The sequence below is a fragment of the Equus przewalskii genome, chromosome 7, assembly GCF_037783145.1.
Source record: "Equus przewalskii isolate Varuska chromosome 7, EquPr2, whole genome shotgun sequence".
In the NCBI taxonomy this organism is placed as follows: domain Eukaryota; kingdom Metazoa; phylum Chordata; class Mammalia; order Perissodactyla; family Equidae; genus Equus; species Equus przewalskii.
The window spans coordinates 24856171-24881784 of record NC_091837.1 but is presented as its reverse complement, the minus strand read 5'-3'; the positions used below and the strand labels follow the sequence as shown (position 1 = coordinate 24881784).

At 41.5% G+C, this 25614-nt stretch overlaps 1 protein-coding gene and 1 long non-coding RNA gene across 4 annotated transcripts; one reads left to right on the top strand and one right to left on the bottom strand.

The window, feature by feature from the left end:
• Positions 1-1193: 1193 nt before the first annotated feature.
• On the bottom strand, positions 1194-23382 carry TCTN2 (tectonic family member 2). Of its 3 annotated transcripts, XR_011542467.1 has the most exons (20): positions 23156-23365; positions 22873-22980; positions 22344-22420; positions 21322-21517; positions 19702-19770; positions 18319-18419; positions 15034-15230; positions 14436-14562; positions 13496-13637; positions 12353-12418; positions 10972-11106; positions 10641-10718; positions 7802-7882; positions 7104-7215; positions 5333-5439; positions 4493-4576; positions 2434-2590; positions 1889-2014; positions 1649-1737; positions 1194-1414 (listed from the first exon to the last, which is right to left on the bottom strand). XR_011542467.1 is itself a non-coding variant. In XM_070629290.1 (19 exons), exons 1-19 carry the CDS (start codon positions 23235-23237, stop codon positions 1305-1307), a joined length of 2160 nt encoding a protein of 719 aa, XP_070485391.1. In that variant the 5' UTR covers positions 23238-23363; the 3' UTR covers positions 1194-1304. The 3 variants fall into 3 exon arrangements, 2 of the variants coding, with proteins under 2 accessions (XP_070485391.1, XP_008516736.1); XM_070629290.1 differs by lacking the exon at positions 4493-4576 and having other exon boundaries at positions 23156-23363; XM_008518514.2 differs by lacking the exons at positions 4493-4576; positions 19702-19770 and having other exon boundaries at positions 23156-23382.
• A 104-nt stretch (positions 23383-23486) lies between these two features.
• LOC139084763 (uncharacterized) lies at positions 23487-24932 on the top strand. Its single transcript, XR_011542468.1, has 3 exons — positions 23487-23638; positions 23776-23989; positions 24531-24932. It is a non-coding gene; the product is annotated as an uncharacterized lncRNA (long non-coding RNA).
• Positions 24933-25614: the final 682 nt, after the last annotated feature.

Genomic DNA, 25614 nt, shown 5'->3' with positions numbered 1-25614 from the left:
CTTGAGAGGAAATTTTCTTTTTAATATTTTATTTTTCCTTTTTCTCCCCAGACACCACCCTCCCCGGGCACATAGTTGTATATTTTTAGTTGTGGGTCCTTCCAGTTGTGGCATGTGGGACGCCGCCTCAGTGTGGCCTGATGAGCAGTGCCATATCGGCGCCCAGGATTCGAACCTGAAAACCCTGGGCCCTCGAAGTGGAGCACACGAACTTAACCACTCGGTCACGGGGCCAGCCCCAAGGGGAAATTTTTTCTGTCATTAGTTACATGTTTAATATGAATTAGGAAAAAATAGAACTCGATTTATAGATGTAGACTGGAAGGAAGATTTGAGATTCCCTCGGGCAGGAGCTGTGAGCGAAGATGCAACGACACACTTTACGTACTGCTGGGAAATCAGGAGGCACTAGGAAGCCAGTCAAAAAGTGAGAAAGGAAAGAGAAGCACTTTTCACACTTAGGTTTATCGAGAGTGCACAAAGTCCATCTGAAACAGTGAGTAAATGTATCTGGCCCACAAAAAAAAACCTCACAGGAGCTTTGCTGTGGCCAAGGTAGGGCTGTGGCTGACGACAGCCATTTCCCTTCCCAATCCCCCATGCATCATGCTGACCCCTCGTAAGGGGCCACAAGAGGAATTTCTCTCAAGACTCAACTAGGAAAAACTGTCTTTCGTTGAAAACCAGCTTCTTTTTAATCCATGGACCCTATGATTCCCGTAGCTAATCACATTTCGTTTTTTGTAAACTGAAGACTAAATTAGGGGTCTGCCTTTGCTAAATGCAAGATCCTTGGCACATATTTTCACGGGCTTACATTCACTCCTGGTGCCGTTTGACTTTCCACATCTTTCCTCACCAATTTACTTTGTGCTTTTGTACTACATACATTTTTTAAGGCTTTGTGGATTTTTAATCTTTTCTTTGGAATAGTGGAAATTAATCAATTCAACAGAAATACATAAAAAATTGAAGATTGACTCTCTAAGGTACAAATAACATATCTAGACCAAAACTCCTATGACGTCAGTAACCTGCGGTAAACTAAAGCTTCCAATAACATTTATTTGCACAGCTGAGCCTCTCATGCATCTTGTTCAGGCTGGTCTGGCGATGAGAACGCCCATGCCGCATTGCTTTGCACGCTGGATAGCTACATACGTGAATTAAATCTGCAAAGCACCTGATAAAAATGTTCTACAAAAATAAAACATTTCATTTATTAAAATTTTACAGAGAGGCACAGAGGAGTACAACAAATCACTGAAGTGAAAGTCCATGATCTGTAAGAAGTCAGGTGATAGTTAACTCCAAGCTTTGCACATTCTGGTCCAGGGGTCACTGAGGAACACAGCCAATATGAAGAAGGAAACCAACAGTAAGCCCTTGGCAACACACTGAGAGCAAGGCTCCCCTGCAACACAATGAATCAAATTAAGCACCATGCTTAACTTTTTTGGTAATTATTTAGGAAGAAATAAGCCAAAACATTAATCGTGATCATTTCTAACTGGGAACATTATCGGTAAATTTTTCTTTTTAAACCTTTCTATATGTTTTAAGTTTTCTGTGACACTGGCGCATTTAAAAAAAATTTTTAACTGACATAATGTACTGATAACCACTCCAGAAATCTGCTTTACTCTACCTTGATAGTACTGGGTCACCGGATATAGAAGCTGCGGCCAACACACCTCATTTCTGTTACAGTCATACTCTGTAAAATTGATCTGGAATCTACAAAACATTTGAAAAGATTATAATAGCTACAACAAAGCATGCTCTGGGTGAGATGCATTAAAACTTGATTAAAGAAATAAACTTCTTATTTTCGAATATGTATTTTTCTGCCTTCTCACACTGCCAGCAAGGTCAGCAACGGGATTACCTTGTCAGTGGACGGGGTAACTGTGCCGGGATCTTAATAAACTGGACGGAGGCACTGAGAGGGGCAAGGTCGGGCTTCTCCTCACAAGTAAGCCCGCACTGGAACTGCCAGCTCACTGAGGAGAACCTGGAAGGAAACGATGATGCAGGCAACATATCCACCATTCACTTACAGCCTGTTAAGAACATCAGGTAACTGACACAGCAACAATATACACTGGGATTTATATTCCCTGATCAGTATGCCAAGTGTATTCATGGATTTTAAAATATGCTTAGCACTAAGCAGACCCTATGCATCTTTGTAGCCCCTAAAATACCTTGCACAATCCCTTACACATAGTTTTATAAATACTTGTGAGTGAGAACAAGCTTCCATTATAAACATAGTTTATATATATTCCATTTATACATATAATCGTATTGCTAATCATTGCAATTTATAAACAAACAATCAACTTCTAAATTAGCGTGTTCCTATTCTTTGAAGCGCCCTCAACTTTACGGCCTTTCTCTAAACTACACTAATGCAAGACGTGATCATACCTTGTCTCCACGCCAAGTATCTCCTGCTGAGTAATCCCTTCCACTGCACCAGCATCCGAGATGAGGATGCGGATACTCAGCTGAGCAGGAATATCCGGGCAGAAGCCATTCATGCTGCTAACAGATGGGTCTGCACCTGTATCAGGGGCGTCTGCACCTAGAGAAATGTTAAGTTGTGCATTTTGGGATGAATAACTTAGTAACAGTTTTCCTACAATGCCATGATGCAAAACGAAAGGGAAATATTATTCGATAGGAATCACATTAACGAGTTTCGTCCCCAACAGGCTCTCCTTCCTCGTCACTCCATAACCGTGCTGTCACCTCCTTGTGTTCAAAAGGTTTCCTTGTATTTTAAATGTCAGTCGGAACTTTAAAATCCCTGACTCACATAATAAAACCAGAAATCATGATTCAGTTCCCAAGCTCCTCACTGAAATCCACCCAGAGTTTTAACAGAAAAACCACACGATTGCAGTGAAATGCCATTAGACATATGCCATGCAGTCCCTGTTCTGGTAAAAGCTGTCTAAGACATTTAAATCTGTACTCCCAACTTCAGTTACTATGGATTAAATAGTTAAAAGGCAATTTCCTGATGTGGCGCCATAGCAGTAATGCAAATGGAAGAGAATAAAACTGAATAAGAAATTAATTTTCATTCATCTTGAAAACTGGCACTTAGGGGAAGAAACAGCAAGGCCAGTTACAGGAGGTGGACGGCGGGTTCTGCGGTGGCTCTGGAGGGGGTTTCTTTGTCTCTTCAGGGCTCATGAAGGTCAGTGAGACTCCTTTTCTTTATGATGTCCAATTTCCTCCTCCTTGATGCATCTGTCCAGCATCACCCCTCTTGTGTTTATTAACCAGGATCAGCGTTGACTGTGATCAATAGAAGCTAACTGCCGCCACTGTGAAGGCAACAAAACGCCACCACCTGATTCCTCACCGAACCAAGTTCAGTTCTATCTTGAAATTTCCCATACTTCTTACTTCTCAGGTGCTTACTAATTCCTTCCCTCCATCCCTCAGGCATCCCACAGCCCATCTAGCAGGCCTAGATGGCAAAGCCCAGGGTTGACAAGCCCCGACCTCTGGGTTCTCTTTCCAAATGAGGATCTCACTCTGGGCCTAGTGACTTGAGCAGGGGCTGAATCGGCAAATTGCAGACTGAGAGCCCCGTGGCCACCAGGACCCCCTGCCCAAGGCAGAGAGTGGTCCACAGACATATTATGTGATCCCGACCACAAGGGTGGGGAGAGTGCAGGCATGTGTCTGGATGGTCCTTTGAATTCCAGCGGCTGAGCTGAAAGATCTCAGAGGGCATGGGAGGGTGAGGGCAGGATCCTACCAGCCAGGCAGAGGTGAGGGCACAGCAGCATCTGCAGGGACAGGAGGGGACTTAGGAGGACAGATAACTACAGTCAGCCCTCTCTGGCCCCAAAAGGTAATTCCACTAGTTAGAGCAACAGAAGCAGCTTTCCTTCTATTCAATACATTTACACACTCAAGACTCCCCAAGAAATTGGAAAGATGTTATCTGACTTCCCAGAGAAGAGAGGAAAGAGAGGAAAGAGGCTGGAACCCCAGGTTTTCCTTCTAGCTCTGCCATAACTCACTGTGACCTTAGGCTTCTCCACTGACAACCGGAGCGAGCTGGAGCTCAATGACCAAAATGAAATTTTTGATTAGGAGGTGAAATGGGGCCTGTTGTGGCAAGCTAACTCCAGCTCACCTCTATTCCACGCCCCACATATGGTGTGTCTCCTGCTCCTCGCACACGACCCCCTGCTAACCCAGCTCTGCAAATGCCTCTGACCAAAGGCACTGCCTGTCAGGTCTTTTTATCTGGCCTCCGCGATCCCTGCTATTGTTAGATCTGCTGTACCTTAGTTCCTTTCTTTTTTTAACAGCTTTGTCGAGATACAGTTCGCATTCCATACAATTCACCCATTTAAGTGTACAATGCAATGGTTTTTAGTATATTCACAGAGTTGTACAACCATCACCAGATTCAATTTTAGAACATTTTCATTGCCCCAAAAAGAAAACCTGTACTCACTAGCGGTCACCCCCCATTTCCTTCCAGCCGCCCAGCCTCAGCAACCACTCATCTGCTGTCTGCCTGTGGATTTGCCTGTTTGGGCTATTGCAAAGAAAAGAATCATACAATACGTGGTTGTTCATGTCTGGCTTCTCTCATTTAGCATAATGTTTTCTATCACTTTACTTTCTTTTAAGTTAACAAAATTGCTTTTATAAATTACAAAGTCAGTTGTCAACCGCCCATATTCCTGGCAATCAAAAATAGCAATGCAAACTGAAATGCACTGAAAATCTTCAAACCTCACTTGGACTTCCTTTTACAAAGACTGATTAGCTCGTAAAACAATAAGGCAATTTGAACTTCATGTGTATTTCCTCTTAAAAAACAAAAAAGGGGGGCTGGCCTTGTGGTGGAGTGGTTAAGTTTGCATGTTCCACTTCAGTGGCCAAGGGTTCCCCGGTTCAGATCCTGGGTGTGGACCTAGCACCACTCATCAATACATGCTGTGGCAGCATCCCACATAGAGGAGCTAGAGTAACTTACAACTAGGATATACAACTATGTACTGGGGCTTTGGGGAGGGCAAAAAAAAAGAGGAAGATTGGCAACAGATGTTAGCTCAGGGCCAATCTTACTCACCAAAAAAAGCATACCTTTAAAAAAAAACAAAAACAAAAAAGGCATCATGAAAAGATGTGAAGAGCCTCCTGTCTGGAGAGTTAATCTCTGAACAAACGTCAGTTGGGCCACGACAAAGAAAGACGGCCTGTCGGGTAGGACACTAACGCCACAGCTGGCACTATGTAGTCATAGCAACCAAATTACACATTTCACACATATGCATCTTTGACTTACGGATTATTTCGAGCCAGCCATCACCAAGATCCCTGTAATCCGAGTTGCCTCTCGTTGCAACATGAGTTGCTTGTATTAATGAACCAAGCAGTTCAACAGCATTCTCTCTGCAAGAGAGTAAGGCATTTCTCAATGCACAGCCAGCAGGTCTTGTCCTAAAGTTCTTTTCAGGAAGTGTCCAAGTTGTGCTTGCTGGTGCTTAAATAAAAAACTGCCAGAGGAACAGGCATTAAAAACTGGCTGGGAGACGTACTTTTCTTTGCTGGCCTCCCCAGGATGGACCTCAGCAGCCAGGGGAAGACGCAGAGAAGCAATCTTCCACTCTGGACTTAAAGTGGTAGCAACTTATGTTCACAGGCTCCACTGAGTGTCACAAAACTTGGGAGGTGGGTAGATCCCATGTCAAGTTACCAGGATAAATTCATGGGCCAGAGAGATCCAACAGTGAAAGGAGCCTAAATATTTAGCCTTCTATGTTTAGAATCTTCAGCCATAAAATTAAGTGAAGATTAAGAATTGGAACTTAGTATCTCTCCTTCCCAGTAATGTCATCAGAGGGTACAAATCTTAGGAAGTGCAGGGGAGACACTCTGACTGTGGACTCAGGCCTTGTACCCTGCAGTCAGGAGCCACTGCGGGTAACTAATACCCACAGTTTTTCTTCCCTTCTAAATGTCTCTCCCATCTTTTCCTCTGCTCCTCAAAGAACTACACCGCTTGGGATATGTTACAGATGAAATGGGTGCAAGAACACACGTGATCAAAACCACAATGAGATACTACTTCACATCTACTGGAATGGCTTTTATCAAAAAATGGAGAATAAGGGGCTGGCCCTGTGGCCAAGCAGTTAAGTTCGTGCACTCCGCTGCAGGCAGCCCAGTGTTTCGTTGTTTCGAATCCTGGGCGCGGACATGACACTGCTCATCAAACCACGCTGAGGCAGCGTCCCACATACCACAACTAGAAGGACCCACAACGAAGAATATACAACTATGTACTGGGGGGCTTTGGGGAGAAAAGGGAAAAAATAAAATCTTAAAAAAAAAAAATGGAGAATAACAAGTGTTGTCAAGGATGTGGAGAAAATGGAACCCTTTAACATTGCTGTTAGGAATGTAAAATGGTGCAGTCACTGTGGAAAACAATATGGTGGTTCCTCAAAAAAATTAAAAATTAGGGGGAGGGAGGAATGAGGACTGCTTAATGGGTACGGTTTCCTTTTGCAGAGATGAAAAAGGAACACTGCACAACATTATGAATATACTAAACACCCCTGAACTGTTCACTTTAACATGATTACGTTATGTGAATTTCACCTCAATTAAAATATATATATATATGCATATCCATAAACACACTTTTCAAACGGCACCCAGACCATTAAGAGGAAAATTCTTTATACACATGTAACAGGGCTTCAGTGTTCTTCACATGTCAATCACACCAATGACACCCGGCTCCAGCCCTTCTTATAGCTTCTGGAGCATTAGGTGCCAATGATCTGAACAAACTTCAGCAGAGAAATCGCATAAATATGGATGAAAAGGCTTTTCTCCCAAGAAAGAGGTCTATTTCCCTTATATTGATGTTTGAATCAACTCTAAATTGTATTGGAAGTTGTAGTTATGCATTATTCACTATCACTTTCACACAAGTTTTTATTCAGACTCTAATTTTTCACATTCACGTTGCCTTTAGCATTCACGTGGTGAATGAGTTTTAAGCAAACCACTCAAAAGGCAGATGAACTCATCGATGAAACACTCACCTGAGCTGAGTACAGTTTTCATGAAGCCCAACTTCTAAAAGGCACCCAGATAATGCATTTTCTCCAAATAAAATGGGTTTGAACGTTGCCGATGTACACAAACCCCTTCCAGCTACAAAATAAAAAGATTATCCTCTTACTATTTTTGCAAAATAAAAGCAAAGACTTATTTCAAAGCTTTTCTTGAAAATCAAAGAGAAAATAATAAGTAGAAATAAAGTTTCCAGTTTTCGAGAACTGAGGTCATTGTTACTCTAATCCATTCAAAGCCGAACGAAGGTGCCTTTCTGCGTCAGAATACCTGGACAGGGATCAACGGTTTATTCTGAATGCGAAATTTAATGCTTCTTGCAGATGTGGATAATTACCACAGAGGCAAAGATTTTCCACAGTTGGGAAGACAGCTGGTCTCATGTCTCCAATGAGCACCATCTTGGGCTATGGAGAACGCTAACAACGGACACTCAAGCCACTCCCATATTGAAATCTCTCTTACTAACAACCAGCACTTCAGATGCAATGTTAACATTTTTTACCAAAAAAAAACAAAAAGCTGTAGAAGCATGAAAAACAACCACCCTTCGGCTAAATAAACCAACTGAGCTTAAAGTAATTGATTACTTAATTAGATTCAAAATATGGTAGTACTTCCAATTCTAGTTTACCAGAGAGCTAATCATAGTACCAAACCAGATTACCTGATTGCCAAAGGTGTAAAGTCGTAACATTATTCATCCTGTTGGTATTCAGAGCTCGAATGGGCTTGCTAAGTTGGTAACCTAGACAACACAACAAAGGAGAATTAGCATCTTTCCTTCTCAAGTTGTTCTGGCATAGCAAGTGCTATCTCATCAAATAATACAAAAGAGAAATACACAATGACAGAAAATACACAGGCAGAGCTTTTTCAAAATACTCTGTAGAGAAAGAGATCACCTGTGTTTTGTTTTGTTTTTTAACAAAGATATTCGTGTGATTTTTTAAATAAATTTTAAAAATAAAATCTGAAAAGTCAAAAGCAGGCAGGAATCACTCTCGGATATCTCACACTGGAGGACAATAAGCCGCTGAGCAGGCTGGTGAATGAATCCTCGCTGAAGGATGAATACCACTTACCACAGAAGCTTGTAAAGGAGACCTAACCAAAGTGACCTTTCAATAGGACCGTTCTCTAGTAGATCAATTCAAGCCCAAGGTCTGGTTTAGGTCCTGTTCCCATCTGTCTCCTATTATCCAACTTACTGTTTCCACCTTTTCATTACGAAAATGTTCACATAGTCAGACAAGTTGAGAGTAATACCATGAGCACCAGTACAGCCACCACCTAAACTCAACAACTGCTAATATTTAGCCATATTTGTCTTATCTATATTGTATAAGCATATGCATAATTTTTTTGCAGGACCATTTGAAAATGAGTTGTAGACATCACAACATTTCACCTCTAGGAGCTCCATCATACATCTCCCAAAATTAAGACTATTCCCCTACGTAGCCATGATACCAATATTTCTCCTAAGAAAATTAATAATAATTCCTTATAATCACATCATACCCAGCTCATACTCATATTTCCTCTAAGTCCCCACAAATGTGTTTTAGAGCTGTTTTTACAAACCAAGATGCAACCAAGCTTCAAGCCTGGTATTTCTGTTTCCAACCATTCTGAACCAGCAGCCTCGCCCCCGCCGCTGGCCGGACCCCTGCCCATGCGCACTGCATGCTCACTTCTGCTTCCTTGGACTCCCCCAGGTTACCCAGTCCTGCTCCCAGCACGGACTACCTGCTCTCCAAGGCATGAGCTCCTCCAGGCAGCCCTGAACGGAAACTCACCAAAGGCAGAATTCGGTCTTGCTCATTGCTTTTCCTCCAGCACTGAGACCAGAACCTGGCACGGACTAGACACTCAACCCAGTTCTTTAGTTAATGACAGAGTTTGGGTGAATGGTCAACATTCTACTCCTCTGACGTTCCAGAGGACCTGTCCATAAGTCTAGCACTCATTTATTAAGTACCTTGGATTGCTCACTCTTGTTTCCTGTGACTTGGTGGTCTTTCCAACTAAGAGAGTTAATGCCTTGAGGAGAGGGCCTAAAACCCTGTCCTGCCTCGGAAAGTGCTAGAGAGAGTGGCTGTGTATACACAAGCTGTTTCACTGACTGATCAGTTCTGGCTCTTAATCAGTTTACTCTTTTTTGACAAGAGCTTCAACATTTTTCATATATTCTGATGGTGTTTCTCAGAATCCTGTGAAATTAAGACAGTGAAATGAAAATCTTTAAATTCCAGGAGCCTGCTTTTAAAGCCAACAATAAACCTCCAAACTCCACATTAATAAATACACTAAAATCCAATTTAAAAGAAAAAAACTATATATAGATAATGGATCATGTATTATTAAATTAGTATATATAAATATTGAAGATCATGCAAAATAAAAAGTTAGTTAAAAGTAAAAAAAGTTGTCCCGTCATGCGTATGTCTGCCTGATTAAAAATAGTAAAAAGAAGGGAACATTTTTTTCACAAAACAATGATAATTTATCCAACAAATATTTACTGAACACCTGCTATGGTCTAAGCCAGTGCTGCCCAATAGAGATATAATGCAAACCACATATGTGATTTAAGTATTATAACATATTTTTAGAATCTTTTAGAAATTAAAATGTTTTCCTAGTAGCCCCATTAAAAGAGAAAAATAGATAAAATTAATTTGAATAATATATTTTTTTCAACCCAATATATCCAAAATATTATCGTTTCAACATATGACACTGGCCAGCAGCTGCGCGTGGCGGGCCGCCAGCAGACTGGACAGCACACTTCTACATACTATCTCAGGCCCTGAGGAGGCAGCAGTGAAGAAAGAGACAAACACAGACCCAATCAGGTGGTGACGTATTTGCACAAAAACACCAAACGCACAACATGACAGGGAATTCACTGTCCCCGTGAAGTCGCTCCACAGATCCCAGCTTAGGAACTCATCAACTGCAGCTTATTAGATCTTAAAAGTTAATTTTACCAAGGCTTTAAATGCATTATCTATTTTCCAAAAGACCAGTAGCTAAAGAGAAAGAACATTTTGCATTTACAGCAACTTGTTGCTATCTATGACACTTTATGTAAAAAAATCAAGTTGTTATCAGAAAAAGAATACAGTGTCACAGAAGAGAAATAAAGAGAAACGTCAGAGTCACAAACTAAAATTGGAGAGAGTTACTTATAATCCTCATTATAGTATAGGAGTGTTGAACTAAAATACATTTGTAAGATCAGTGATCGACATATACTTTTTTTTTTAAAGATTTTATTTTTTCTTTTTCTCCCAAAGCCCCCCAGTACACAGTTGTGTATTTTCAGTTGTTGGTCCTTCTAGTTGTGGCATGTGGCACGCCACCTCAGCATGGCCTGACGAGCAGTGCCATGTCCACGCCCAGGATCTGAACCAGTGAAACCCTGGGCTGCCGAAGCAGAGCGCACGAACTTAACCACTCGGCCACGGGGCCGGCCCCCACAACATATACTATCTTACCTGGATTACCAGATGATTCCTTTTCATTACCACTGTTATAGCTTAAAAATTTTACCGTAAATCTCTGTGATATGATTCCTAGAAATAAAACAAAATAAAAAGATAATGTGAACCATTTCACTAGGAAAAAAAACTATCTCCTACAGTGTTATTTTCTTTACCTTATAAATGCATTTTGACATACCAAAAAACATATAGTCTTTTTTATTAAATCACAAATCAAACAAGAAATAAGTCTGACCTAGTAGTATGTGTTACACCTGTGAGAATTTTGAAGAAAGAAAAAAATACTTTAAACCGAAAGCATTCTCATCGCCCTCAACAAAGTTACCTTTGTGGTGGGCATTAATTTCTGCCCTAAGAATTTTGACATTTATTTCAGTGATGGTGTTATTATTCCATCTGAAAAGATAATGTTCTTCCACATTCACGTTTCTGGGGGCTGATCCATTGCTTAAAAGTGTTTCTGCAAATAAAAGAATACTTTCATAAATTAAAGGCCCTCTTCGGGCTCCAGTCTGTCATTGGTCCCACAGAGTCAGCACTAGCTGCCTCCTCTGCACCATCACAATATTGAGTGAGGTCTGTTCCTCTCTTTTTTCTCCTGTATCCCTGGCACCTGGCCCACAGCTCAATATGGAGCACATGCTTGTTAGAACGTTCCTTAAACTGAAAGACCACAGAAAGTCAGCTCCTTTAGAGCAGAGGCCTGCTGTCAAGTTCACTACTATACTGTGGGCACTCTACTAATATTTGATGAAGTAATGAATAGATTTGAGAATTGCAACACACTGAAAAGAAACACAAATAGTATCTTTCACTAAAAACAAAAGTCCTGGGGTGGGCCCAGTGGCACAGCAGTTAAGTTCACATGTTTCGTTTCAGTGGCCATGGGTTCGCCGGTTTGGATCTCGGGTACGGACCTACGTACGCACCACTTGTCAAGCCATGCTGTGGCAGGCATCCCAGGTATAAACTAGAGGAAGATGGGCAGGGATATTAGCTCAGGGCCAGTCTTCCTCAGCGAAAAAGGAGGAGGATTGGGGGCAGATGTTAGCCCAGGGCTAATCTTCCTCAAAAAAAAAAAAGTCCTGGTAATGTCAGGCAAACTCTGCATAACTTATTTGGCTGCATCACAACTGCAAAGTTTAATTATCAAAAAACAAAAGAAAGCAAGAAGTGAAAATGCTGGGTCCTAAAGAATTCTTAACTATCTGAAAAACACTTAAGAAAAGGTTCACAGACCCTGAGAGTTAGAAGGGACCCTGGACCCACAGAACCCAGGACTGTGAAGGAACTGGGTCAAGGTCACAGACATCACTCTGAAGCAAGGCAACACAGAACAAAAAACAAACAAAATGGGGGCCAGTCCCATGAGACTGACAGCTCAGGGCCAGTCTTCCTTAGCAAAAAGAGGAGGATTGGCAGCAGATGTTAGCTGAGGGCTAATCTTCCTCAAAAAAAAAAAAAAAAAAAACCATGCTGTGGTGGTGTCCCACATACAAAAGAGGAAGATTGGCACAGATGTTAGCTCAAGGTGAATCTTCCTCAGCAAAAAGAAGAGAAAAATACTGGTGGGAGATCTTGCTAATTGTTGTGAACCTCCTTAAATTCTTCATAAAAGTGTATCTTACTCTAGGACTATATATTACTTGTAAGAAATGACATACATATTTCTGTAGAAAAGATATACAAGTGTAACATTAAAATACCTGTACTGGTGATGAATTTGTCTAGGTCAGTTGCTTCCTCATAGATTACTTTTGGTGTAACGATGCCTAAAAAGATACATAAATTAACTTCCACAGGACTACATGGCCTAACATGATCACATTTACTTACACAAATGAAAGCTTATCAAGCAAATACAGTAACTGTGCCTGCCCTGTGTGCCAACTACAAAACTCTCTCCCGCTCCCCAAACACCATCAAATGGAAATCCCACTATTCTTGGCATCTAATTATAACTGACGAGGAGAATCAAGTGAGTGATAATAATGTGCAGAATCATTCCCATAAGAACGAACATGCAGTACACAGCTGTGGGGATGCAAAATGGTGCAGTGACTTTAGCAAACGGTCTGGTGGTTCCTCAAGAAGTTACATTACCATATGACTCAGCAATTCCACTGCTAGGTATACACCCAAGAGAAATGAAAACATATGGCTGCATAGACACTTGTACACGAGTGTTCACAGCAGCACTATCACAATAGCCAAAAGCTGGAAACCCAAACGTCCATCAAAGGATGAATGGATTACAAAATGCGGTACATGCATGCGATGGAATGTTATCCAGTCATAAGAAGGAATGAAGTTCTGGTGCACGCTACAACATGGATGAATCTCAAAAACATGATGCTGAGTGAAAGGGCCAGACACACAAGGCCACATGCTGCATGGTTCCTTTTATGTGACATATCCCGAATAGGCAAATCCATAGAGATGGAAAGTAGATTAGTGGTTGCGAGGGGTCAGGGCAAGAGGAGAAGGGGGAACACTGCTTAATGGGTGTGGGGTTTCCTTCTGGGGTGATGAAAATGTTTTAGACCTAGACAGAGGTGACACAACATAGAGGTTGCACAACACTGTGCATGCACTAAACGCCACTGAACTATACACTTTAAAATGGTTAATTTTATGCTCTGCGAATTTTACCTCAATTTTTCAAAATGAACTAGTATGCAATATGCTGTCTTATGGAACTGAATTTTTTCCAAAGAAAACACCTCCCTCAATTGGCAGTTGAAATGTGATTTTAACCCGATCCAGTAGAAGTCATTTACATTCTCATGAGATCATAGTTTATCTAACCACTCAGGTCTGTGTTCTTTTTTCAAACCAACGTAACGTACCTCCTATAGCACCATTCTTTATCTTCACATTGACGATATCATCTCGTTCTTGGTATACTTCCAAATGAGTAGCGCAACGAACGTCAAAATTCTGAAGGAATGCCACCGGGGCACTGTGCAGACACTGCCCAGCCAGGGACACCTGAGGGCAAGGGAACACCCCAGCAGATTTATGACCTCTGTTCTAATCAGAAAATACAGATCAGCGTCTTGTCAGAGTGTCCTTTCTGCCGCCTGCTCCTATCGCTGGGTTCGTTTCAACAATGGCCAGTTCATTGAATACCTGACCAACTTTAGAAAAATGTCGTTAATTTGCTAATCAAAGTCTGAAGCCACTGGTTGAGGAGTACAACAGTATTATTTAATGAAAACAAAGAAAATCACCTGTCCTGCTCCACTTACTTTGCAGAAACATGATTATATTCAACTTTATTTCTCTCCTTTACTATAACAGAACTTTTGCTAAAACTGTTGGAAGTGGAGTCAAACGACTAGTAAAGAGAAATGGTTTAGACTCCCACGTTTTCTTCCCACAGATATTTTTTCCTCATAATTTTGAACTTAAAAAAAAAGATTTCACACAAAATTAGTTTTAAAATATTTTCTGAATTCTGGAATATGACATTAAATTATACCCTTATAGCTTACCAGAAACTGGCTATTAAACAAACAGAAATGAGGAATGATAGTACTTCCATGGAAATTTACAGAGTGTCTTTTGGTTTTATTTAGTAAGTTCACTCTGAGATTTGGCAAAGACTGATCAAGAGTGACGATTAAAAAAAAAACGCAGAGACCATAAATAGTTGAGTGCCTGAAAAGCCCATAGGAGAAAAATAAGTAACTTAGGAAGAGATTTTTAAGAGCAATATGAATTAAATTAACAATAGGATGGGAAAAATAAGAAATGGCTCTAGCATATTAACATTGAAATTATTACCTGTGGAATAGTAAAATATGCCTTATCTACAGTCATAATTGGATCTCCTTGTTTGTAACCAAAGTCTGAAACGTCTTTCACATCCGTATGCAAATACACATCAACGGAAGTGCGTTGTCTAGAGGAGCTGTAAATCAATAAAGATTTTCACTGTCACTTTCAGCTGTTCCCACTAAAGATAACTCTTCTAAATTTCTTTCTTTACTTTTTTAATTACGAAAATAATATTTGTGCCAAACGCCACTGAACTGTACACTTTCACATGTAAATGGTTAATTTTATGTTACATGAATTTTACTTCAGTAATAATAATAAAGTTGTAAGATTCCAACCATACAGAAAGGTTACACTCAGAAAGCCAAGGTCCCCGGGAGCCCACCACACGTCCCCCAACCCAGTGATCGCTAGTAACCGTTGGCAGTACCAATAGATTCAATTTCAGGGAGGCCCAACTCTTTCGAATACCTAACACAAAACAAACTTTTTACTGACCGAAATCTAGAATTGAACCTAGAATTGACTACACATGGCGCCTCCGAGAGGTCCTGAGAAAAACGTGACCCACGCTCTAGGCCTCGCAGGCCCGCCGGGCACTCACGCAGAGCCGCGGTGGAAGTAGCCCAGGAAGGGCGAGTTGGCAAGGGGGGACTGCACACACAGCAGCGGGGACCAGTCCGGGACTCCGGGCGCAGGCGGAGCCGAGCAGAGGCGATCAAAGGCGGGGTTCACGTCTCCTCCAAAGACGCCGGTGAAACAGGCCTCTCGGAACAGCTCTGTCAAAGTGGATGAGCATTCCTTGAAAGAAAACGTGAAGGAGCAGTGAGAAGACAAAAGCTTCCATTGTGCCCGCCACCAGACCTCCTGGCAAGCCGAGGAGATCCAACTCTTTGAGGCCAGCAGGACGCCACTGAGGACGCAAGAAACAAGCACCACCTCCTTCTAGTCTGAAAGCGCTTTGTGCCCACAGAAAGCAAAATCGTGCCGGAATTTCTTTAGTCAGTTCCCTAGGAGTCTCCAAGCCAAGAACTTCAAACCCCCAAGGAAGCACAACTTTACCGGGGACATAAGATGTGCCCACAAAAGACAATACGAAGAGAAGAAAAGATAATATGGACTAGACCGCAAACGGGGACTGAGACAGAGTCAACTTCCCTTTGTAACAGTCATCACCGTACAAATCCCCAGCTCAGAGAAACAGTCTACATTCCACAAGAATCCCCGAAGCCCTCGCTGTTACTATAAAGTGACCCAATTAACGGTATCAGGACGTTACTGCACTCACGCATTCGTTTATTCACAAGTCTTCCTTGTTTCACAAAGGATTGAGAGAGCTAAAAGTTAAATGCGTCCTGAACCCCTTGTTTACTGAAGGTAGAAAAGAAAGGGATCTATTTTTTTAAACCAGAGGAATTCAAATTAAAAACTGATCACGTATAACGTGCTAAGTTGAAGTTATCTGAAGACATCACTGATTGATCCAGAACCCGAAACGATGCCAGTGGTTGGTGTGGTATATGTATGCACCACATATAACAAACATGAAAGGAAGTGAGAAACAGGGCACAGTAATGCTGTCAGGAAGAAAGAGGAAGAGGACACCATTTTGACATTTCTATTGATAACAAAACACATTTATGTTTTATTTTTTTAATCAAATATAATTATTACTGTAAGTACAATTGTTAGTATGAGGATTAAAATATAAATGAAGACCCTAAACTTTCTTTTTCTGTTTAGTAACACCAACCATGACATAACTGCACTCATCCAAAAACGGGAGGGACTGCGTCCCAGTAAATGTGCCTCTTTTGCATCTCATTCCTCTTAAATCTAAAATAAGGTACAGCAGACCACGTACCTCCTGTCTGTCCTTCCATCCTTTTTCTTGTTCTGATCTCTGTCTGACTGGGTGCAAAACTTTTCACACCTTCATGGCGTCAGAGCAGACATCTCACAGTTACCATATACAAAGACTGTAATTTTCCTAAGTCTGACTATTTGTACAAAGACATTCTGAAACATTACCTAAGTATAGTCAAGCATATTTTTTAAAAGAAAAAAGTCACCGCTTTGAGTGGTATAGCTACCATTACTCCCTCCTGTTGATTTTTTAAGCATCCACGGAATGTTTTTTGGTTTGAGTATAAGCATTAGAAAATACTTTTTCTTCTAAAAACAAGATTTTAAACCTTTAAATAGGTAATAAGAGTCATGTGGTTCAAAAAAATCAAAAGGATATTTAAAAAGGCACACAGTGAAAGTCCTCCCTCTCAGCCTTTTCCTATTTTTGTATTTGACCTGGGATCAGGCAACGGTTTCCTAGATGTAACACCAAAAGCACAAGCAACAAAAGAAAAAGTTGATAACCTGGACTTCGTCAAATTTAAAAACTTTTGTCCTTCAAAACGCACCAACAAGAAGGTAGACAACCAACACAAGGGGAGAAGCTTTTTGCAAATCACGTATCTGATAAGGGACTAGTATCCAGAACATATAACAGACTCTTACAATTTAACAACAAAGAGACAACTCAATTAAAAAACGGTCAGAGGGTCTACATAGACATTTCTTCAAAGAAGATATGCAGATAAGCACATGAGAAGATGCTCAACATCATTTGTTACTAGAGAAATACAAATCAAAATCACAGTGAAATACCACTTCACACTCCCTAGGACGGCTACAATCAAAGAGATTATCATGACAACCGTTGGTGAGGACATGGAAAATTCAACCCTCCTCCACTGCTGGTGAGAACGGAAAATGGGGCAGCCGCTGTGGAAAACAGTTCCTCAAAAGGTTAAACAAACACTCACCATATGACGGATCAATTCTACTCCCAGGTAATATACCCAAGAGAAAGGGAAACACACCCAAACAAAAACTTGTACACAAATGCTCATAATAGCCAAAAAATGAAAACAGCTCAAATGTCCAACAACTGAGAAATGGATAAGCAACATGTGATACAATGAATTCATCCATACAATGAATATGATTCAGCCATGAAAAGGGATGAAGCACTGACACCTGCCACAACATGGGTGACCCTTGAAAACATGATGCTGAGTGAAAGAAACTAGACACAAAAGGCCACATCCTGTACGACTCCATAGATAGGAAATCCCCAGAACAGGCAAATCCATAGAGACAGAGAGCAGATTAACAGCGGCCCGGGGATGGGGCGCAGGAATGGCAACGACTGCAAATGGGGACACGGTTTCTTTCTGGGATGATGAAAATGGTCTAAAATTAGATTGTTGTGATGATTGCACACCTCTATAAATTTACTAAAAATCATTGAAAAAGTGTATTTTCTTTCCTTTTTAGATTTTCTTAAAGGCTTCTAAATAAGATATTAAAACCATCCTCTCAGTATAATCATCACAATCATAACTTTATCCAAAGAAATACAGTTTTTTCTTCCATAAACTAGACTGACAATGCTACATAAGAAAATACTCAATTTGAAAACAATTTGCAATACAAAACACAATTTCAGTTTTGAAAGACCATCTATTAAAAATCTGTTGGCGGGGAACTGTTGGTGCTCTTCACAAGCTATTGGGTACCATGATATTTTTTTTTTTTTAAAGATTGGCACCTGAGCTACCAACTGTTGCCAATCTTCTTCCTCTTTTTTGCTTTTTCTCCCCAAATCCCCCCAGTTCATAGCTGTATATTCTAGCTGTGGGTCCTTCTAGTTGTGGCATGTGGGATGCCGCCTCAACATGGCCTGATGAGCAGTGCCATGTCCATTCCCAGGGTCCAAACCGTCGAAACCGTGGGCTGCCGAAGTGGAGTGCATGAACCCGACCACTTGGCCACGGGGCCGGCCCCTGGGTACCATAACTTTTGTATCCAATAATTGGAGAGAGCGTACCTGGTCACAGCAGCAGCGAACATCACAGGCCCCAGCTGTTAAATTACAGGGACAAGGACCAAGGGGCTGATACACCTGGTTAGGAATAACAGTCACGTTCTCTGAAAAGTACAAACAACAGAAAAGTTTGCTATGAAACACTCTGCAAAGCATTGCCACATTAGTGACATGCAAAAGAAAGCTGAATCATTGTTTTACAACCACCGTTACCAAATATTCCACATTAAGGAATATCTGAAATGAGCTATGTATAAAACACACCTGAGGCCTATATCTACTACTCCAACAAAAACCCAAACATAAGAAAATGCAGGGGCTGGCCCCGTGGCCGAGTGGTTAAGTTTGCGCGCTCCGCTGCAGGCGGCCCAGTGTTTCGTTGGTTCGAGTCCTGGGCGCAGACATGGCACTGCTCTTCAAACCACGCTGAGGCAGCGTCCCACATGCCACAACTAGAAGGACCCACAATGAAGAATATACAACTATGTACCGGGGGGCTTTGGGGAGAAAAAGGAAAAAATAAAATAAAATTAAAAAAAAAAAAAAGAAAATGCACAAGTTATATCAAACCAAAAAAGTTACAGGCGATCTTGAAGGTAATCAAGCAGGTAAAATTTACAAGTTGGATAAATGTAATACACTGATTTTATTTTTCAATACACTGAACAACCCTTTTCATAACACAGACTGATATCAAGCATGTACTTCTTCAAACTCATTACCTCTTTCAGCAGACAAAACTGAAGCCATGGTGACATTTCAGACAGCTTATGTGGAACCCATCTGACCACAAGACCATATTTAATTACGTTATGTGCTCAACCTCAAGGTCCAGCACACTATAAACTGAAATCTTCACATCCTGATTCTAGTTCAAGTGTGGGGGAAATGAGTAATTTTTACATTGATTGGAAAAGGAATATGTTACATTACATTTCAGCCTCCTAACTCAGAATCCAGAGACTAATGTTTCTAGCTTCTATGCGATAATTTATCAGATAAAAGTTTCAGTCTGCCAAATTTTACTTTCGTCCCAGGACTCAGGACATGTTAAAAAACTATGTAGCGATTAGTTCTTTAAACTCTATGTAACAATTAACTTTAGTGACATGACAGCTGAAGCATCTAAACAACAACTAATTATATATTCTATGCTATAATATAGTAGAACCCTAGTATGGCAACGGTATCAGCAACAAAGAGAAGGTCCAAGTAACACAGCATGTTACAAGGGTCTGACCCTCAGGAGAATCAACCCCGTGTGACATAAGCAAGGCATTTCAGGATAGGGTTTTACTACGTGATATACAGATAGATGACTGCGCATCTATCTATATGACTCCTCCATTGTTTGCTAGCTTCGCTCTTACTAGGCAGACCACATACCTCCTGTCTGTCCTTCCATCCTTTTTCTTGTTCTGATCTCTGTCTGACTGGGTGCAAAACTTTTCACACCTTCATGGGGTCAGAGCAGACATCTCACAGTTACCATATACAAAGACTATAATTTTCCTAAGTCTATTTGTACAAAGACATTCTGAAACATTACCTAAATATAGTCAACCATATTTTTTAAAAGAAAAAGTCACTGCTTTGATTGGTATAGCTACCATTAATCCCTCCTGTTGATTTTTTAAGCATCCACGGAATATTTCTTGGTTTGTTTTGAATTTTAAACATTAGAAAATATTTTTTCTTCTAAAAACAAAATTTTAAACTTTTAAATAGGTAATAGAGTCACACAGTTCAAAAAAATCAAAAGGATATTTAAAAAGGCACACAGTCAAAGTCCTCATTCACAGCCCTTTCCTGTTCCCAGTCACCCCCAATCCAGTGGCACCATGTTAGCTTTCAGACAGCCTTCCAGAATTCCTTTATGCAAATATAAATATGGATTCTTATTCCATGCTATATGCAGCCACCGGCATCTGCTTTTCACTCTTAGCAATACATCTTCAGATCTTCCTGTCAAATACACTAAGGGCAGAGTAGCCCACAGAATGGCACCATCATAACTCGTCTAAACCTCCTACACTGCCAAAACCAGGAGGACTGCAGTTAGGGGATGTGATAAGGGAAGTGAGAGTGTGGGAATGTCAAAGTGACAGACCTTTGTTATTAAGAGAAATGCTTATTCCTTCATCCCAGGTGCCTGTGAATGCAAGAGATGCCAGAGTTTGGAACAGAGAACAAGGTGGTGACACCATGATGGGAGACCCCTCCACATCAGCCCATCTTTTGTTCTAAGAACACTGCCCTTATGTGAAAGGGAGAAAAATACAAAACCACGTTCTCATGTCCAAAGATGCATGTGCACAAGGATGTCTGCTGTAGTACTAGTTACAGTATCAAAAGCTAGAAATGGCTTACATTCAATCACTAAGAGACTAGCTAAATAAACAACAGTATATCCACACAAGGGAATACTATGCAGCTATTAAAAAGAATGAGGCAAACCTATTCATATGGAACAATCTCTAAGTTATATTATTTTTAAAAAGATACAGAATAGCAAATCATGTTATTATTGTGTTTGTTTTTAAAGACAGGAATACTTGGTTCTATAAGCATAAGCTAACAGACTGCCTTTGGAAAAGGGAGCTGGAGATCAAAAACTTCGACTGAAAATCTGCTGTTTTTCTACAAACTCATTCATGAACCTTTCCCTTCCCTTTGGTTTGGGGGGGGGGGGATGGGGAGGGTGCTTTGTTTTGTTTTAAGATGGAATTAAAGGAATCAATACAAAGAAACAAATTTCGCCTTCTCCCAAAATGGATTTAAGGTGGCTTACAAAGATCCAAAGAGTAGAGCAAGATAAAATAAATCTTAATTAAGTAAAATAGGACAAAGTGAAAACTTTTAAAATAAGACAACTAAACAAAAGGAAAATAAGTTTAAGAAGGCAAGACAGACAAGAGTGAAGTACACAAAATGGCACGGTATACACTTACAATCAGACAGATAACACTTGACATGAATGTTTTGATAGTCAGATACTTTACTTGCCTGACGCATTATGGGCCAGAGAAGAGTTGGCGTAAATTTCCACTTGAATGAGTAGATGTGCTAAACAGGATGAATTGTGAGATGCTGAAACCAGAAGAGTTTGGACAATACATGGGGACTCTGAGAAGGAGTCTGTCTCATTAGAGGCACACCATTGCAGATCCCTCTTCAACCTCACTGTCACTTCCAATGAATCCTGAAAGGAAAACATTGCGGTACTTTTTACGGTGACGCAAAACAGCATCTATAACAACACACTACGGAAAACATGATAAAGGCACACATCAGTCTCCGTTCATTCTACAAAAGGAGAACTGTGTACAAAGGTGACATAATTCTGTTCAATTCCACCCTGTAAACCTATGGCAATACGCAAGCCCTGGTTCCTAATCCTCCATTTAACAGAAAAACACACAACTTTTGGATACTTAGAGAAAGCTAAACACAGGTCTGATAAATTAATTCACTTTGCTAGCACCATTTTAGATTCTTTATCATCCTACCAGCAGAAGATTAAATACACACACAAAAAAAGTCAATTAAAAAAATCCCATTCCTGCAGTGCAAGCAAAGTCTGTCTTTCTCATCCTTTATCTCCCGAGTGGATGCCTTGCACATACTAGCCTCTCAATAAAACATGAAACGGGAGCTATTTAACCTCTCCGGGCTTGAGCGTCCTTACACATAAGCTCAGAGTTGGGTGAGACCAGCGGTTTATGAAGTTTTTCTGAGTCACAGACCATTTGATAATCTGACGGAAGCTGGCAACCATCTCATCAGAAAAATGCACACACACGTAATTTTACACACAATTTCAGAGAGTTCACAGACTTCTTGACACTCATCCAAGGACCCTTAACCTTAGGGTAAGAGCCTCTGGGCTGGATGGCTGCCTACTGGATCCGATGGCCCACAGTTTCACGGTAGTTCTGAGCACGGAGAAAGCTGTATCTTGTCCAATCAAGAGAGCACTGCAGAAACACTAAAGGTGGGGCTCCACAGATGCCACTGAGAAGCCTTACCACTCTGGGCGTCACCGTCAAACTCCAGTCCCCGGTCTCATTGCTCAGCACTCCACAAGAAGGAACTGGCAATAATCCTGCGGGAGAGAAAAGGAGAACGCAAGGCAGCAGCTAAGGCGGTGCGCTCTTGAGTCAGGCTCCCTAGGATGGAATCCATCCCTTTCCGACCCTAGGACTGCGCCCTTTATGAGCTGTGTGACCTTGCATAAGTGACAATCTGTCTGAACTTCAGTGTCTTCACTTGTCAAATGGGATTAAAAGATATTACTGTTCTTAGGAAAATGAGGAGTCGCATTTAAGCACAGGGGACAGCTCAATGAATGCAAGCCATTATGCTTTCAAGCTTTCTTTTATCGAAGCTGTCCGTCGGCGCTCTTTGGTCCAGAGCAGCGCCCCCATCCATCCTCCCCATCCCGACTTTGCAGGGGACAGCGGCAGGGGCCCCCAGGATGCCCCCTCGCCAGGCTCCCCTGGGCGGCCTGGACCCGGCCCAACCCCACGCTCCCATAGGCGGGGCCGGACTCTTTACCCTCCGCGTCCTGCAGCAGGGCCAGGGACACGGTCACATCCTCGGTGCCTCCGACCAGGGACGCGCTGACCGCAGGGCCGGACATGCGGATGACAGACGGGATGAAAACTAGGCGGGAAGGAAGGGGACAGGGAGGAGTTAATGGCTGCAGAGCCCCTGCCGGAGCTGTGCGGTGGCTTTCGTTGGCGGTGTCTTCCAGAGCTCCCGGAGGAGTCCGAGCCTGGCCCCTTCCAGGCCTCATCCCCGCAGCCCGGCCCTGCAGTCCCTGTCCCGCCATACATACCCAGGTCCCCCCACAGCGGCCTCACGACGCCCTGCAGCAGGAGGAGCCCCAAAAGCAGAGGGGCCGGCGGCGACAAGCCCATCCCTGGGCCTCGGTGGGCCGGCGCGACAAAACCGCGCGCGCCTCAGAAGCCGGGAATCGCCCAGACGCCAAAACGCGGCCCTGGCTGCCGCGCCGCCGCCATCTTGTCAAGCGAACGCCCGGAGCTATGGCAACAACCAATCGGCGAGCAGCCAGGAGGAGCGGTGCGCCGTGATTGGGCCAGCGGCAGAGAGAGCCCGCCCCCGCCCCGGCGCAGCATCCCAGCCCCGCCCACAGGTCTTGAGTCCTCGGGGTTCCTTCACTCCATCTGCAGCGTCACGAAAAAGTGGGAGTCCGCGTCCCGGTTAAGAAGTGGAGTTCCCCCGCCGTACAGTTAATTCGATCGCACTTCAAGAGCTTACCTAAGGCACTGGCTTCCAGACCAACGCCTTCATAAACTTGGTTTTTATGGGGTTTTGGGGGTGAGGGACAAAAAGAGGGTGAGGCTGCCGGGCTATGATTGCAGCGCTGAATTGTTTTGATTATTCTCGCAGTTTTTTGAAGGTTTTTTTGTTTTGTTTTGTTTTTTTAACTCTCAGCACTCTGAAAGCAGATCTTATCGAAGAACCCACAAAAGGTTTTTTGCCCGGCATCAGGACAGATGCACAAGTTATCAGAATTCTACCTGGAGAAAATTTCATTTTTCTGATGTCAGTAGCCTCAAAGCTTTTCCAGCGTTATTATAGTTCGGTGACTAGGAGTGCAGGCTCTGACTTTAGGATTTTGACTTCCCTCCACGCTAAGTGACTTCAGGCAAGTTGCTTAACCTCTCTAAGCTTGAGTTGCCTCATTGACAAAAAGGGGTAAGACGAGTCCCTCCCGAACAGGATTCTGTGGGTAACATACCTCATGGGTTTAGGCCAGCGCTGGTGTACAGTAAGCACTGGATAAATGTTCACTCGTGTTAACTATCAGAGGAGGGGTGTGCCAATTAACTGAGAGAACCACACCATGCCTGGCAAACAGCAAACGCCAAAGCAATGTTGGCCATTATTACTCTTTCTGTTTAGTTATATATTAATTGATCAGCAAATCTCACATTCTGAAGGGAGTCTGACCTTAGGTCAAAATGCTTTTACCTTTAGGTAAAACGTAAAGTAATTTAGGCAAATACTAATGGTCATGGGGTATTTTAAAGGTACTGTAAATCCATATTTTCACTGAGTTCCACTTTTCTAGACCTTTACACTCTCACTGTTGTCATGCATTTTAAGTAGACATCATTAGTACCATAGTTACCTGTATTGGCAGATATCATTTGTCAGACAGTCAAAATATAAATCTTTTTTCTTAGGTTAATTGAAACCCACCCTTTCATTTACCAGACAACAGATCTGAATCCTGTCAACACGTCCAGATGTGACATCTGCTGTGGTAAAGAAGTGCACCAAATATTAATAAGTGACTTTCCACCCCACCCCCCAACTCCAGGGCACGGTGGGGGGAGTGATGAAAGTGGATTTTCCCTCTACTTTTGTGAATGTTCTTTTCTTCAGAAAGCATGTAATCATTTTCTGTTGTAATCAGAAAAAGAAGTACTTATTAAAAAGTATGCTTTACTTTCCTGCTTTTAGTTGTAATAAGCTATTCAACCAGTAGTGAAATGAACTATGGAATTCTCAAAGTCAAAAAGGACGTTTCAAAAGTAAAAAGTGCTATTTTTGAAGTTCTATTATTAAAAATCAATTACCGTTAATTTTTCTTAAAATTCTTTGTGATCATTTCTATTAATATAAAATGTAGGCATAAAACTTCAACTATCAATGTAAAGTCTTGATTTTTAAATATTGTACTTCTTATATAGAAATGTCATTGGTGTATTTACTCTCCTCTCCCCTACTTCTGAAAACATTCCATGCGGTCTTCTGGGAATTACTAACACTCTTACAAATCAGTTTGGATTATCTGAAATAAACAAAGTAACTTTTTTTAAAAAAGCAACAGAGCAGGAATCCCTTAGATAAAGCCCAAGGGACTGCCTTTAGAACAGAAGGTTGCATATTGGTAACTATTTAACTATTTACTCTACAGAATAATTTAATGGTTTTGAAATTTTCTATGAGATAAGAAAGCGACCAATTTTTCTGACGTCAAAACATACATTACACCTTAAAACCAGCCTGCTTTATTCAATGAAAGTTCCAAATAATTGAAATTTTGCTAATCTTGCTCCCAACATAAAATTACAAGCAAACATCAAATCTTTCTTCTAATACTTTCATACTTAGAAATCTTGTATTCAATATATCATAATAATATATTATTATATACTATATGTAACAATATTTTCATGTATAGTTTGGCAAGATTTGAAATTAAAGTTCTTCAGAGTTGAATAAAAATTGTCTGGCATTTGACCAAATCCAGTTAAAAAGTAC